The sequence below is a fragment of the Bombina bombina genome, chromosome 4, assembly GCF_027579735.1.
Source record: "Bombina bombina isolate aBomBom1 chromosome 4, aBomBom1.pri, whole genome shotgun sequence".
In the NCBI taxonomy this organism is placed as follows: domain Eukaryota; kingdom Metazoa; phylum Chordata; class Amphibia; order Anura; family Bombinatoridae; genus Bombina; species Bombina bombina.
Genome location: NC_069502.1, coordinates 992,346,575 through 992,364,729, shown reverse-complemented (window position 1 = coordinate 992,364,729; position 18,155 = coordinate 992,346,575). Strand labels below are relative to the sequence as shown.

Here is an 18,155-nt window from a genome sequence, read left to right as displayed (position 1 = left end):
CTCTAAATACCGGAGTTAGAAAGATCCCATTGAAAAGATAGGATACGCAATTGACGTAAGGGGATCTGCGGTATGGAAAAGTCGCGGCTGGAAAGTGAGTGTTAGACCCTTTCCTGACTGACTCCAAATACCGGCGGTAGCCTAAAACCAGTGTTAGGAGCCTCTAACGCTGGTTTTGACGGCTACCGCCAAACTCTAAATCTAGGCCTTCGTTTTTTTATTTTTCGTTATTTTTTTTTAATATAGTAATGTTAGGTTAATGTTTAGTTTAATCTTAGATTTTTTTTTATTTCACAGGTAAGTTTTTATTTACTTTAAGATAGTTATATTATAAATTAAATTTAAAGTATAGGGGATAATTAGGTTTAGGGGTTAATAGTTTAATTTTGTATGTTGTGATGTGGGGGGGCGGCGGTTTAGAGATTAATAACTTTATTATAGTAGTAGCAATGTGGTGCACTGGCGTTTTAGGGGTTAATGACTTTATGATAGTAGTAGTGATGTGGGGGCCGGTGGTTTAGGGGTTAATAACTTTATTATAAAAGTAGCAATGTGGGGGGCTGGCGGATTAGTGGTTAATAACTTTATTATAGTAGTAGTGATGTGGGGGGGCAGTGGTTTAGGGGTTAATAGGATTATTATAGTAGCAGCGATGTGGGGGGCCAGTGGTTTAGGGTTCATAGGTTTATTGTAGTAGTAGCAATGTGGGGGGCTGGCAGTTTTGGGGTTAATAGGTTTATTTAGTGTCTGCAATGTAGGGGCGGCGGTTTATGGGGTTAATAGCTTTATTTAGTGTCAGTGATGTCGGGGGTGGCGGATTAGGTGTATTTAGATTAAGGGTTTATGTTAGGGTGTTAGGTTTTTACATAACTTTCTTGTCCCCATAGACATCAATGTGGATTGCGTTACGGCGATCGCCATTCCGCAATTGCAGGTGTTAGTTTTTTTCTAACACTTTCTCTCCATTGATGTCTAGGGGGAAACGTGCACGAGCACGTCAAGTGAGGCCTTGGGTTTTGTGCAGTATGGAGCTAAATGCACCATACCTCAACAAAAGAAGGTTTTTCAGTAACTTGTAATGGCAGCGCTATGGGGATTGCAATACCGCTATTTTTTTTGGGTTATTTACCAACCCGGTTTAGTGCATAACTTGTAATCTAGGTGTATATTAGTAGAAGTTGCTGGAGAGCAAAATCAGATCAGTGACCATAGTTCAGGAGTTACTCAGTTTGTAATGTGATTGATATATGTATATGGAGAGGACATAATCAGTATAGTGAGATGACTTATTTGTTAATAGGTAACATTATCTTTCTATAAACATTTCAGAAGTCCAACTCTATGTAGGACAGCATAGTATATGTAATGTCGGATCTTTAAGATAAAAAACAGACTTAAAATGAGGTCTGGGTGGCAGGAAGGAGGAAAGGTGGTGACTCTTCAAATATGCATTTAAATGTATACTCTGCCCCAATAGGAAAAATAAATGATAGCATAATAAGGTCTGACTCACTGCCCCAGCTGGTGACAGCAAGATAAAACCATCTTGAGCAAGACACATACTACATTGTAAGATTAGTAATTGGAGATATATGAATATTGGGTGCATAACCTCCTATTCTGAGTGATTTAAACATATTCTATATAAGAAAGTTGACACGTAAAGGAATGAGTGACTGAAAATGTACTCACATATAAACCTATAAACATACATATGCATACCTACACCCTTATAATCATTACATTATGACTGCATGACACCGATTATGGGACTATTGCGAATAATTTTCCCATTATAAAGGCCCCTACACTTAACATATATAAAGACAATACCCAAAAAGAAATCTGAGTTGAATGAGAGCAACCCCAACAGTAATACAAATAAAGTAGAAGGTAACATAATGCAAAACATATCTAATACAGCCATGTTACTCAACCGGCAAAGTAAGATATTTCTTAGATTTTGTCCACTCCAAAGAGGCTCTGACTCTTTACATAGTCCAGTAGTGATCTTTCAATATTGAGGTATTGAGGGTCGACATAGCCTTACATGTCATCTAAACAAATAAGTAATATATCTGTTGGATATAAGGGCCTGTAGTACTTGGAGACGTTTCCAGTACCCGGTCCTCGTGTTCTCTTTCATTGAGGCTCAAGATTTTTGCCACATAGGTTAGTTTCTCATCTAAGGAGCTAAAATGTGAAGCTATCTTTGTATAGTCCCTTCTCTCAGGGGCAGTCAGATTTATGGTAGTCTCCTGATGTTGAGCACTGTGCAATGGAATATGTTGCACATTTTGCAGGACTGAAGGTAATATGTCCGCTTGTACAGATGACTTCCTGAGGCTTTGTGTTTCCACAGCGTCATGGTCTCCTGTCATATCTTTACACAATGAAGGACTAAACTTTGCTTATTGCTTATACTCAGATTGTAGTAATGTCAGCACGGATCTTAATCACACCTTTAAGTCTTGAAAATGCTGAGATAGTAGCAGCTGAATCTTCTGCTCCCAGGTATCGACGGCCTCCATTATAGCAGGTCTGTGTTGTGCCATTTGTTGCAGTAGAAAGTGCCCAGATTAAATGCAGGGTAGGTGGTTAGCACAGGTTACAGCTTACTTAGAATATTTACTCCACAGTTCCAACTATAGCAGGGTTAATAACTCCCACCACCGTATGAAAGAGTGGTACCAACAGTCCCAATTTCAGAAAGGATCGCATAATAGAAAATGCAGGATGACATCACAGGCTGATATATAACATATTTTCAAAAATATTTATTTAGAAAGAAGGAAACCATATATTACTTTCATTAGATATATTTTTTGTGTTGTAAAATCCATTTAAAATATTTTCTTGAAGGTAACGAGTTTCGGTAATTGTTATAAGTTCCCTTTACATATAGTATTATCTAATTTATGGGATTATACACACATTTTAATGACAAGCATCCACATGGTTTTTCTTACAATAGACATTGGACTTACGCCTTAAAAAAACAAGAAAAAAAACCTCTTCTCTCAGAAGAGATAATATAAAATGATCCTCCAGCACTGAGATCCCTCACAAGATTCTAAAAAGGCAAATTTTGCTATACTTCTCATAGAGGCATCTCCTTAATTTATGTATGTGAAGGAGAGACAAGTCCAGTGCAATATATCACTGCATGACATGAGAGCTCTGCTGCATTTACACTTTGTAATTTGTATCTTATATTAATTTAGACTTCAGATTGTTTTATTACATTTAAACTTTGCACTTTCTGTTTTGTATTTTAATGTATATATTGTCTGTATAAAGCAGTGTACTTAGGATTGTGATTTGACAGTTTCTGTGTAACATTAACAAATTAGGGTCATACTTTGCATATTTATGTGTATGTCACAGCTTCGGTTTCATTACATATATATGGGCCCAATTAACAAAGATTCACTAGTTTGGAGAGAAATTATACTGCAGACGTCATAGGGGTTGAACTAGCTGAGTTCTTTAAAAAAAAAAGGGCGGAACATAGAAGTCGATAACAGATGCCTTCCATAGAAAGTAATGAAGATCTCTGGGATACAGAATATCACAGGGGAGACTGAAGTTAACAGGAGAATCCCTGGGACTGATATAACGGCGCCATCTGCAGCAAATTCAAATTTATTTTTTCACTACTATTCAACTTGTTTTTGCCTCTTATTTAGAATATATTACTTTTCTGTCAATTAAATAAATGTATTGTGCATTTTGAGCAAACTTCACGTGCATACAGCAGGCAAGATAATTGAGACCAGCTTGTGTAAAATTCTAACAGCATTTTATGAGAGTTATGAGGGAGCTTCAGACGTACCCTGGAAACTCCCCTGTTCATCCCAGGAAAATCCCCTGTCCCTTCCACTTTCTAAAGATGTGAGTTTTAGAGTAAATACAACCTGCAATGTAATTTGTCAAAGATACACAGAAATATAAAAAAGTATCCTAAGTTCTTAAAGTAACAGAACAAAACAATTAGAATTTGTAAAACTCACTGCTGTATCTGATTCTAAATGCATTGAAATACAACAAAAAAAAATGCAAAGCTTAAAGGGACAGTCTAGGCCAAAATAAACTTTCATGATTCAGATAGAGCATGTAATTTTAAACAATTTTCCAATTTACTTTTATCACCAATTTTGCTTTGTTCTCTTGGTATTCTTAGTTGAAAGCTTAACCTAGGAGGTTCATATGCTAATTTCTTAGACCTTGAAGCCCACCTCTTCTCAGATTGCATTTCAACAGTTTTTCACCACTAGAGGGTGTTAGTTCACGTACTGTATTTCATATAGATAACACTGTGCTCGTGCACGTGAAGTTATCTGGGAGCAGGCACTGATTGGCTAGACTGCAAGTCTGTCAAAAGAACTGAAAAAAGGGGCAGTTTGCAGAGGCTTAGATACAAGATAATCACAGAGGTTAAAAGTATATTATTATAACTGTGTTGGTTATGCAAAACTGGGAAATGGGTAATAAAGGGATTATCTATCTTTTAAAACAATACAAATTCTGGTGTAGACTGTCCCTTTAAATGTAATATTACTAAAAGGACTCAAGCTGAAGAAAAAAGAAATATAAAATACAACGCACAAAGTGTAAGTTTAACAAAACTCTCTTGTCATGCCGTGCTATATTGCACTGGGCTTGACTTCCCTTTACATACAGAAATGCAGAGAACATTCCACAGAGAAGTGTAGTCAAATTTTCTGTCTAGAATCTTGTAAGAGATCTCGCAGTGCTGGAGAATCATTTTAGATCATCTCATTTGAGCGGAGAGCTTTATGGGAGCGAGGCATTTCTCATCTCTCTGGGACTTCCAGGTTCCACCCTTTATCTTTTAGCATTCAGTAAGTTCAACCTATGTGAAGTCTGCACTATAATTTAGGAGAATCTTTTATTATCCGGCCCTGAAAATGGTGTGCAGGAAAAACTGATTAGAAATATAGAAAACTTACATTATAATTACACAAAGAAGCTACCTATGCAACATCCCAGTGCCAAGGAAATGATGCACAGCTTTTTAATAGTGTGAAAATATCATATGGTCTAAATGAGTGATTTATTGGTGCAAAGGACTAGAACACATTTCCAATGCAGATTCAATAATGCCAACCAATTATATATATATCAGTAACTGCACATAGCAGAGGAGGTAAGATATGGAAACTAAAACTTTACTCTTATATCTTCACTATTTAATATAAAAGTATAATTTTAAAAACATACATCTACATATTATTCTCAGAATTTAAATCCATCATTATTGTCTAGTGTTTATTTGATGTTTAATGTCCCTTTAATACTAGTCACTTATGTAAAAGTAATAGGGTGAAAAAGAAAAGTCTAGAAAGTATATTGGTTCACATGAAAAAGTAATTAAAGACAAGTTAAAGGGACACTCAATCAAAATTAATCTTTCATTATTCAGATAGAGCATGCCATTTTAAACAACTTTCCAATTTACTTCTATTAACAAAATGTGCCCATTCTTTTTATATTTAAACGTTTTGAGTCACCAGCTCCTACTGAGCATGTGCAATAATAAGTGTGTATGCGTTTGTGAATGGCTGATGGCTGTCACATGGTACGTGTATGCATTTGTGAATGGCTGATGGCTGTCACATGGTACAGGGGGAGTGGAAAAAGACATAACTTTTAAAATTGTCAGAAAAAAAATATACTACTCATTTGAAGTTCAGACTAAGTGCTATTGCATTGTCTTGTTATCTTGCATTTGTTGATTATGTAAATCTACTGTGTTGACTGGTCATTTAACATTATTTTCCCTATTATTTATTCAAGCTCTTCTTGAACACTTGATATGAGCAATGCTTTTTCCCATTTAGCTAAATACTATTTAGAAGAGGACTGAATGCAAATAATGTCATGGTTATAGGAAAGGAACATTTTTCTTCTTCTTTTTTTTGTTCTTTAAAGGGATTTGAAACCCAACATTTTTCATTCATGTGTCAGATAGTGTATGTCATTTTAAACAACTTTCCAATTTCATTAAATTGGCAAATATACTTTATTCCTTTGGTATTCTTTGTTGAAGGTGCAGCATTGCACTACAGGATGCTTGCTAAACACACTGAGTGACCCAATGACAAAAGGCCACCAATCAGCAGCTAGTTCCCAGTAGTGCAGTGCTGCCCTAGAACCTACCTGGGTATTCTATTGAACAAAAGAAACCAAGTGAACAAATCAAATTAGATAACAGAAGTAAATTGAAAAGTTATTTAAAGTGGTATACCGTATGCTTCATCTGAATCTTGACAAAAAGTTTTTAGAGTTGCGTGTCCCTTTAAGGTAATGTTTGTGTGTGCTTTAATGCATATGTAAGTGATCCATCTAAACTTTTATGGGACGAATATATTAAGGCCAAAAAAGAAAGGGAGACTTTTCTTAATCAAAAGATAAGACAGGAAGAATTGAGAACAAGAGCCTTCTTTTATAGGCACAGTGGTAAGGCAGGGACATTTTTGGCTAATTTAGTTAAACTTAAACATAAAAAAACAATGCATTGAAGCAATTAGAATAGGTGACAAAAGAGTTTCAAATATTAATGAAGTGAGTACATATATATTTGAATATTTTCAGAAAGTTCATGAGGAAGGGGCGATATCTCAAGACTCAAAAGCACAATTTTGGGACAAAATCAGGTTACCTAGGATAGCAGAAGAAAAATTGAAATTCCTAAATAGCCCGATTTCTCCAGAGGAGATAAGGCAGACAATTAAAGTAACAGCTATTAACAAAGCACCTGGTCCCGATCAAATCCCTATAGAATTGTATAAAATGATGGGTGATGATATAGTACCAACATTAGAATCCTTATTTAATACAATCTTTATCCAAGGAAGTTTGCAATCCAAATATTTTACTGCATTTTCAATCTCCCAAATCTTAAAAAAGGTTAAGGACGCTGTAGACCTTAATGCTTACAGGCCAATTTCGTTGTTAAATAACGACTATAAAATACTTACTAGTATTATAGCCCAAAGACTAAAGAAAGTGATGGATCTGCTTATACACAAGGACTAGGTGGGATTTATGCCAGGGAGAAATGCAACGACCAATTTGAGGAAATGACAGTTAACTATTGACTATTACTGGCAACAATTTAACAAAGAAAAGATTACAATTAAATCAGATAATGCTATTATAGCAATTGACGCCGAACAGGCATTTGATACGATCTCCTGGGACCATCTTTTTACAGTTATACAAAAGTTTGGAATTACTGGACATTTCATCAGATTTGTTCAGAAGAAAGCTCTTTTGCGAAACGTACGTCGGATACATTATTCTTTGTTCTTTGGCGTCCTTCCAAGAATCTGCACACCAGTAAGGAGAGCAACATATACTGGACTCTTAAGGGGGAGGTTGTGTGGTTAAATTTCTGCACTCCTTACCACGGTCTCTAGTATTGTGTATAAGCTCAACGTGAGCAATTACTTGATTGTATTGCCGATCCTATTGTATTTGGTGGTCTTTGCAGCTCTTGTGGCGCTTTTTATATTTATATTTTAAATAAATCTTTTTTATTCAAAATCCTGTTCAAGCAATTGTTTACCCAACAGTATAACATTGGGTGTGAGCATAAACCTGAGCTTGGCTATAGCTCCATCTCATGTGAGTAAGCATTTGTACATACACATTCTGCATTGAAAAGGTTACAGAGTTACGCTATGTGGCATTTCTTCTTTCTTTTCATATGAGGATCAAAAGAAAATAGAAGCGTGAAGATTTTGGAAGAACACACATATCCTTATATGAACTTTTATAAATATTTAGGTTTCACACAAAAGTATACTTTATGATCACTTTTTGTTCACTACTTTATCACATTTATTTCACATTTTTTGTCTTTGTGATATTATGGTATTTGTTATCAGATTTGTTCAGACCATTTACAACAATCCCCTAGCCAATATAGTAGTTAATAAAAGCATTACTTCTAATTTTTCCCTAAAGAAAGGTACAAGACAGGGGTGTCTGCTATCACCATATCTATTCAACCTAGCTATTGAACCCCTCGCTGTATATCTTAGAAAAGAAATTGAGGGTATTTGATTAGGGAGAAGGAGAATTACATTGTTGCTTTATGCAGACAACTTATTAGTCTTTCTGAAAGATTCTAAAATTAATATTCCCCTGCTAACACAAATTCTTGAAAAATGTAGTGCCTTTGCGGGCTATAAAGTAAAGTTAGCCAAATCTGAGATTTTTTGGATCAACAAAAATAGGAACAGTTATAAAAAATGCCCGTTTAAAGAAGCCAAGAATGAACTTAAATATTTGGGCTTAAAATTCTCAAAAAAATCCTAATGAATGGTATGACTTGAATTCCCCAAATATATTTATAATTTTTTTTAAATATCTAACATTTTGGGCCAGATTTCCATTGTCTTTGTCGGGTAAAATCAACCTGATTAAAATGGTGGCATTCCCTAAGCTACTCTATTTAATACAAAATTTACCCCTATTTATCAAACGCAAAGATCTAGAACTTTTTAGAGGAAATTGTGTGAGGTTTTTGTAGGGGAAGAAGCGGAGGGTGATAAGTCTTCAGAAAATTACGTATTTTAGGAGAGAGGGATGGTTCGCTGTACCAGATATTGAATTATATAACCTAACAGGAATAGGCAAAATAGCTATGGACTGACTAACAGAGTCAGAATATTATTCCATTGGGGAGTTGGAGGAGCAATTAGTTAATCCATATACATTAAAGGCACTGCTGCACTGTAAAGGAAAACTACCAACGGGGATAAATCTATGAATACGGTCCAAAATGTGATAATCGCATGGCAAAAAATAGTAAAAATTGCACAAGTCAACCCTGGGTGGTCTAAATATCTTACTATATGCGGAAACCCCAATTTTGAACCTGCACTCACTTCTAAAGTATTCAGAGCTGGAAACAGAAAGGGTTATTATATATGGAACAGTTAAGAGAAAAAGATTCCAAGAATTGTAGAACCTTCCAAAAGCTAAAAGAAGAGTTTAATTTATATGACAAAGAATTCTATGCATTTTTACAGATACAACATTTTTTTAATGAAAGGATTAAAGATTTTTCAGACAATGGCTCTTGGGCAATTCTACAATCTATCCTTAATATATTCAAACAGGGGAATTGTTCTATATCTGTTTCATATAAAGCACTTAAACTTTTACAAAGTACAGAAAATTTAGAAAGGATAGCCAATGGTTGGCGCCAATCAAAGGATATAATTTATAGAAGTTTTCAATTAGTAGACAAAGCAACCTTATCAACCTCGTGGAGGGAGTCACACACCAAAATAATTTATAGATCTTATATAACGCCTGCAGTAAACGCAAAATGGGACAACATGGGCGATAATAAATGTGGTAAATGCAGTTTATCAGGACCTGACCTGTACCATTATTTATGGAGCTGCCCTAAAATTCAGAAATTCTGGAATAGGGCTAATCATTGGTTAAGCAAAATAATTAAAAAAGGAAATAAAATTGCGGGATGAACATATTTTATTCCTTTATGGAGATATTATAGCGCAAGTAAATAATACGTTTGTTAATACAGTTATATTGATAGGTAGATCCCTAATATTAAAATATTGGAAGGCAAAGAACAGCCCCAGCATGGCGGAGTGCATCAATAGAATCTATGCACAACTTTTAGTGGAACAAATTGACACCTCCATAAATTCTGAAAGTAAAAATTAAAAATGTCTTTGGTAAATGGAGGGGATTTATTCAGTCATACCCAAGAGAAACACAAGTGTTATTAATTTCCCCATTTAGGGGGTCTGAGTTTCTATTAAGTGCTATAGAAATGAATGAATAGTGTTACAGTATGAAGATATGCATAAGTATATATACATATACGTTTTTCTTTCTTTCCCCACAAGGTAACAGGTTTATGGGTTTTGGGTTGTTAACAACGTGGAATTCCAGAGGCCTATTTTCTGTTGTTTGATTATTTGAGTTAAAACACCATTGGGGGTATGCACAAATGTATTATAGTCACACTATGTTAGGAATACGGAAATTATGTCGATGTAAATTTACGTAAATTGTGTGACGTAATGTAATATATGATGGTTGGGATTATACCTCGCTGGTTCAATAAAAAGAAAAAAAAAAGAAACTGACAATTTTTTCAGCTCTTTATGTTTATCCTTTTTAAGAGACGTCTCTAACAGTAATTGATATATTTGTGACTATTATTTTTTATTTTGCTGCTGCAGAAATTATTTTATAAGTTAAGTGCTATTGCATTGTCTTTTTTTATTGTGTATTTGTCAATTATTCATTTCTACAGAACTGAAACCAGACTTACAGTGCATCTCCTACAACACTGCTCTTGTCATCTGACGCTATCACTTCAGCAGCTTCAAGCTCCACAACAGCTGCACCTTTGCTGTCAGCTTCAGAAACTTCCCTGCAAATGTAAAATAATATGTTAATATAACAGGTGTAGAACATTATTCAGAGGAACACAGAACCTTTCCATCATAATAAGTCTATATTTTTGTATATTACAAATGATTTGCATAAAGAATTAGTGATCTGAAGTATTGAGAACTCACATTATACTTATTATAGTTTATTATAATTGTCAAGAGAACTGAGAAGCTTTATATGGAGCATCTTTCTACCTATAATAATTAACTGTTAGGTATTAAAAATAAAATGAATAGTTTGCATAATACATACCTATCCACATATGTGGCTGAGAATGAGGGACACAGGAGGTTGATAGGAGCCATTTTGTGGGTGGAGCCGTGTTGAGAAGGATCATGGGTGGTTAGTGGGCGGGGTTGTGGTGTGTCAGGCAGTTCGTGGGTGTTCCATGGGTGTGTCAGGGCAGTTTATGGGTGTTTAGTGGTTAGGGCTAAGGGAAATTCTGTAAAGAGGCACATATGACTGCCTCAGAGGGACCAAGCTCAGATTCAGGGACTGTCCCTCTAAAATCGGGACAGTTGGGAGGTCTAATATTACTTATAGAGACTGACTACAAAATGTATTTAAAAGACATAACAATGTATCTGACAAAACACATAAATCAAAAAACAATACTTTTTTATTATTTATGTGTATACAAAAGTATTCCCTACTGGCACTGATGTTTACTGCTCTTGGCCAGGACATCAGGGACACCTTATGTGTCTGCTAGTGAAGTAGGAGTTTTGCTTTTTTGATGTGCATTTTTATCAGAGGCAGTGTTTTTTCTTAGATGCATTGGTATAGCTTTTACATGTATCTTGTAGTCATTCTTATTATACAATCTAATGATATTACATTCAATAAATAAAAATTGTGTGTCATCTATAAACCATCTTTCTTTGCTTTCTTTTGAGTTTTTTTTATCCACAGTGCCAATCTTAATTATTCTTTCTTTTTGAGTTACATTTATGTAATCCCATTAGACCTCATGTAACTCAAGATTGCTTTTTTGCGGGAGTGTTCTCATAAATATATTATTTTATTGTACTAAGTAAAAAACAAAACAGAATATACTTTATTTGGGAAAGAAATCACTATTTTTGAAGACCCCTATGATCATCCATTGGAAGACATATTTAAAACCCATTATATGCATGTTCAGGTGATCTTTGAGTTTTTTATGTATACAAGAAAAACTATTAAAAACAAGACTGTTCCATACGCGATTTCAATGACCTGAACAGATATATGAAGTTGCAGTTCAATGCTAAAGTTATACATGAAGGCTAAATGATTCAGTATTGGCGATTGCTGGCTTACGTGTTTAAACTTGTTTTTTTTCACTTGTGGAAGTTAAGATTTTTTTTCTCATTTTCTTAATTTTATATAAAAATCATAAATTGACTTTAAGATTATAATAAATTAGTTCTGTATCAGATTCACGGTTTTAAAGTGTCATTTAAATTTTATGTTTAGATTTTCTGTAAACCAGGAAACATATTAATATATGATCTGAGCATGGGCAAAAAAATTAACATTAAAAAAACTGCAAGAAAATCCAGTCCAAAAAGAGTTCCTGGCTGATGAATTAGAAAAGTACAAAAATCATATGAAACACTTAGAAAAGTGTTTTCTGGTGGATTGGAACAGACGCCTATGTTTTTATTGTATAGTTGTCAATAGTAAAGAAATAATAAAATTACCCTTCTACAACAACTTCTTCATCAGGTTTTTGCTTTTCTGGTGTCTCTTGATCTTCAGGTTTTTCTTTTGTGGGTTTGTCAGGTACCTCTGCTATGCTGCAAACAAATGTAGATCATTTGTTTTATGAAAATCATAATTAACTCAAATATTTTTTTTAAGCTGAAGGCAGAAAGTTTGTATTTAGCCCTTTGGGGATTTAATCCTACATCTTACAGTTCATTTTGGATGAGATTTCTCTCCTTAGTTATATATCACATTCAGGATGTAGGCTGTTCATAATGGCTTAAAGGGACAGTCTAGACCTAATACATCATTTTGATGACTTATTATTACATACCAGTGAAGCATCTTGCAACTGGTCCCAGATCTATATGTTTGTAAGACGTACATGAAACATTTAAATATTCATTGTTTGTTAAGAGACAAAAATGGCCACCAAGCTCAGCCCACCTATTGTGTGTGTATTTTGGTATGTATATAAATACATATATATACATATTTATGTGTATATATATATATATTCACACACATACATATACATACATACATATCCATTTTACGACATGTATATGTATGTATCTCAATGTTAAAGTCCTTTGCCTACCTTTTTCTTCTAACACCTGAGATCTTATATCTTTGAGAACTTATAACTTTTGTATGCAATATTTTTTTTCAATATTTTTTTATCAGACATTGTTATTATGAGTGTAAGTGTACTTTGTAATGTATTTTTGATATGTTTTGTGATACTTTTTTTAATTTGCATAACAGTTCTGAGATCGAGGTAATGACTCTAGTGTAAATCCCTATTGCGCTCATGCGATCACGCTCAACTAGTAATATTAGCGCAGTTTAACCAGCACACAAACAATCGTAAAAAACCTCTGGTCCTATATATTTCCTGTTGCATAAATTATATAACATCCTCCTGGTTTAATGTATACTGCACAAATTTGTAATTAATTCAGATAGAGCATGCAATTTTTTAAAAAAAACTTTCCAATAAACTTCCATTATCAAATTGTGCACATTATTTATATATGCACACTTTCTGAGGCTCCAGCTCCTACTAAGCATGTGTAAAAGTGCTTAGTACATATGTATATGTATTTTGTTATTAGTTGATGACTTTCATATGATACAGGGGGAGAGAAAACTGAATCAACTTTGAAATTTGCCAGAATATAAAAAGTGCTATTGCATTGTCTTTTTGTGTGTGTATTTTTCAATTATTCAATTCTTAGAAAAGAAGAAAGGGGGACCTCATAGTGTATTTCAGAATGCTTGTATGCAAAAGTAAATGCAAATAGGCTCATCAGATAGGTGGCACCGTACTTTGACCAGTGCTTGAAGGCAGGCTAGCACTTTGCAGCGGCTAACTCCCTGGCAAGGGGTTGGTTGTGTTCCTCTGCACATGTTCTCAGCAGCAGTCCCAAGGAGGCTCCAATGTTCTCCCAAAAAACAACGAAGTGTGATAGCAGAATGGTTAATAACCAATACTGAACCTCGTCAGTAGAAAGGACAACTTCCAAATATAAAAAGTTAAAAACTATTCTTTAATGTTCTTTGCAACGTGTTTCTCAACCACATACACAGGTCCTTTCCTCAGTCAGTAAAATGGATCCAATTTACTGCCTTAGGAAACCACCAGTGTATGTGGTCGAGAAACGCGTTGCAAAGAACAATAAAGAATTGCTTTTAACTTTTTTGTTCATTTAGAGACTGTTGGAGCCTCCTTGGGACTGCAGCTGAGATCACGCACAGAGGAACACAACAAACTTCCTGCCAGTGAGTTAACTGCTGCAAAGTGCTAGCCTGCCTTCAAGAACCGGTCAAAGTATGGTGCCCCCTATGTGGTGAGCCTATTTGCATTTACTTTTGCATACAAGCATTCTGAAATACACTATGAGGCCCCCCCTTTCTTTTTTATTTTTTCCCAGATTACCCACTACACCGGGTTTTAAAGGGGAGCAGCCTATCAGTTCCCACCAACCATTGGATTACAGAGGTTTTTTGTCTTGCCGATAACGCTTATGGAACTTTCGAACATATGAAAGACTGGCATATTATCTATTTTGATACAGATGTATCACACAAGTACAATTGATTTTGTGTTTATTTTATCATATTGCATATTTTACCATAACTATATATACATTTTTTTCTTGATTGCATTCTCATTTTATTTAGCATTGTTTTCAAACAATTGATTATTACTTTACATAATCTCTAGTTGCTATTCATAACTTTCACATAAGTGTTTAATTTTTTTTACCATTCCCCTATTTGGATTTTTTTGTGCGCCCCCTATAGGATATCCAGATAGATATTCGTGTTTTTTTTCCCTAATTATTCAATTCTACTGTATTTAGTGTTTTTTAAAGGGACATTCCAGCCAAAATTGGAATCCACATGGATGCATTCCAGTTTTGAGTAGAAGCATTTTTGTAATATACAGGTATTAGCAAAAATGCTTCTAATAAAAGCTATAGTTATTTTGAATGTGTTTTTAAGTATGCCTTGTGCACCAGCATATTAAACACAGTACTTGCTCAGAGAGCCTAAGATGCTTGTACCATCTGGTAATTACTCATTTTGTTAATTGCTGACATGATACAAGCCCCACTTGTGCTCTGAGCAGCTGCAGTATGTAAAATGCTGGTGCACTGGGAATATCTAGTTATGCTTCACATGCACGTGCAGAGAAAAATGTTAACACTAAATCAGTTATAATTTTTACTAGAAGCATTTTTGTCAATACGTGTATATTGCAAATATGATTCTATTCAAAGATGCAATTCATCTATGTGCATTTAAATTTGACTGGAATGTCCCTTTAAAAACGGAAACCAGACTTACAGTGCATCTTCTACAACACTGCTCTTGTCATCTGACACTATCACTTCAGCAGCTTCAAGCTCCACAACAGCTGCACCTTTGCTGTCAGCTTCAGAAAATCCTTATTTAATACAATCTTTATCCAAGGAAGTTTGCAATCCAAATATTTTACTGCATCTTCAATCTCCCTAATCTTAACAAAGGTTAAAGGGACAGTATACACTCATTTTCATATAACTGCATGTAATAGACACTACTATAAAGAATAAGATGCACAGATACTGATATAAAAATTCAGTATAAAACTGTTTAAAAACTTACTTAGAAGCTGTCAGTTTACCTCTGTTGAAAAGGTAGCTGGAAAGCCCACTGCAAGTGGCAAATAAGACACTCCCCCCCTCCCCCTTCTTTTGCATATGAAAAGACCCTTTACACAAACAGGAGCAAGCTGGAGTAGGTAGTCGAGCGTATTCACATAACACTTTGGGGCTTGGTTAGGAGTCTGAAAATCAGAGCAATGTTATTTAAAAATAAGCAAAACTATACATTAATTAAAAAAAAAAACTTTATGGGCTATATAAATAGATTATCTACAAAACATTTATGCAAAGAAAAAATGAGTGTATAATGTCCCTTTAAGGACGCTGAAGACCTTAATGCTTACAGGCCAATTTCGTTGTTAAATAACGACTATAAAATACTTACTAGTATTATAGCCCAAAGACCTAAAGAAAGTGATGGATCTGCTTATACACAAGGACTAGGCAACGGCCAATTTGAGGAAATGACAGTTAACTATTGACTATTACTGGCAACAATTTAACAAAGAAAAGATTACAATTATATCAGATAATGCTATTATAGCAATTGATGCCGAACAGGCATTTGATACGATCTCCTGGGACCATCTTTTTACAGTTATACAAAAGTTTGGAATTACTGGACATTTCATCAGATTTGTTCAGACCATTTACAACAATCCCCTAGCCAATATAGTAGTTAATAAACACATTACTTCTAATTTTTCCCTAAAGAAAGATACAAGACAGGGGTGTCTGCTATCACCATATCTATTCAACCTAGCTATTGAACCCCTCGCTGTATATCTTAGACAAGAAATTGAGGGTATTTGATTAGGGAGAAGAAGAATTAAAATTTTCTTTATGCAGACAACTTATTAGTCTTTCTGAAAGATTCTAAAATGAATATTCCCTGCTAACACAAATTCTTGAAAAAATGTAGTGCCTTTGCGGGCTATAAAGTAAACATAGCCAAATCTGAGATTTTTTGGATCAACAAAAATAGTAACAGTTATAAAGAATGCTCGTTTAAAGAAGCCAAGAATGAACTTAAATATTTGGGCTTAAAATTCTCAAAAAAATCCTAATGAATGGTATATGACTTGAATTACCCAAATATATTTATAATTTTTTTTAAAGATCTAACATTTTGCGCCAGATTTCCATTGTCTTTGTCGGGTAAAATCAACCTGATTAAAATTGTGGCATTCCCTAAGCTACTCTACTTAATACAAAATTTACCCCTATTTATCAAACGTAAAGATCTAGCACTTTTTAGAGGAAATTGTGTGAGGTTTGTGTGGGGGAAGAAGCGGAGGGCGATAAATCTTCAGAAAATTACGTATTTTATGAGAGAGGGAGGGTTCGCTCTACCAGATATTGAATTATATAACCTAACAGGAATAGACAAAAAAGCTATGGACTGGCTAACAGAGTCAGAATATTATTCCATTGGGGAGTTGGAGGAGCAATTAGTTAATCCATATACATTAAAGGCACTGCTGCACTGTAAAGGAAAACTACCAACAGGGATAAATCTATGATTACGGTCCAAAATGTGATAATCGCATGGCAAAAAATAGTAAAAATTGCACAAGTCAACCCTGGGTGGTCTAATATCTTGTGGAAACCCCAATTTTGAACCTGCACTCACTTCTAAAGTATTCAGAGCTGGAAACAGAAAGGGTTAGTGTATAGGGAACAGTTAAGAGAAAAAGATTCCAAGAATTGTAGAACCTTCCAAGAGCTAAAAGAAGAGTTTAATTTATATGACAAAAAATTCTATGCATTTTTACAGATACAACATTTTTTTAATGAAAGGATTAAAAATATTTCAGACAATGGCTCGTGGGCAATTCTACAATCTATTCATAATATATTCAAACAGGGGAATCGTTCTATATCTGTTTCATATAAAGCACTTAAACTTTTACAAAGTAGAAAGAATTTAGAAAGGATAGCCAACGGTTGGCGCCAATCAAAGGATATAATTTATAGAAGTTTTCAATTAGTAGACAAAGCAACCTTATCAACCTCGTGGAGGGAATCGCACACCAAAATAATTTATAGATCGTATATAACGCCTGCAATAAAAGCAAAATGGGACAACATGGGCGATAATAAATGTGGTAAATGCAGCTTACCAGGACCTGACCTGTACCATTATTTATGGAGCTGCCCTAAAATTCAGAAATTCTGGAATAGGGCTAGTAATTGGTTAAGCAAAATAATTAAAAAGGATATAAAATTGCAGGATGAACATATTTTATTCCTTTATGGAGATATTATAGCGCAAGTAAATAATAAGTTTGTTAATACAGTTATATTGATAGGTAGATCCCTAATATTAAAATATTGGAAGGCAAAGAAGAGCCCCAGCATGGCGGAGTGCATCAATAGAATCTATGCACAACTTTTAGTGGAACAAATTGACACCTCCATAAATTCTGAAAGTAAAAATTAAAAATGTCTTTGGTAAATGGAGGAGATGTATTCAGTCATACCCAAGAGAAACACAAGTGTTATTAATTTCCCCATTTAGGGGGTCTGAGTTTCTATTAAGTGCTATAGAAATGAATGAATACCCCAGTGTTACAGTATGAAGATATGCATAAGTATATATACATATACGTTTTTTTTTCTTTCCCCACAAGGTAACAGGTTTATGGGTTTTGGGTTGTTAACAACGTGGAATTCCAGAGGCCTATTTTCTGTTGTTTGATTATTTGAGTTAAAACACCATTGGGGGTATGCACAAATGTATTATAGTCACACTATGTTAGGAATACGGAAATTATGTCGATGTAAATTTACGTAAATTGTGTGACGTAATGTAATATATGATGGTTGGGATTATAC

General features: G+C 34.5%; 1 protein-coding gene across 1 annotated transcript in view; it reads right to left on the bottom strand.

Annotated features, from left to right (window-relative positions):
• The window catches only part of LOC128658145 (protocadherin Fat 4-like), a 651,406-nt gene that overhangs the window by 35,158 nt on the left and 598,093 nt on the right, over positions 1 to 18,155 (bottom strand). The window contains exons 51-52 of the mRNA XM_053712644.1: positions 12,159 to 12,254; positions 10,349 to 10,450 (exon numbers count right to left, since the gene is read on the bottom strand). Of these exons, the coding sequence (XP_053568619.1) occupies positions 10,349 to 10,450; positions 12,159 to 12,254 (198 nt within the window). The remainder of the gene's footprint in view (positions 1 to 10,348; positions 10,451 to 12,158; positions 12,255 to 18,155) is intronic.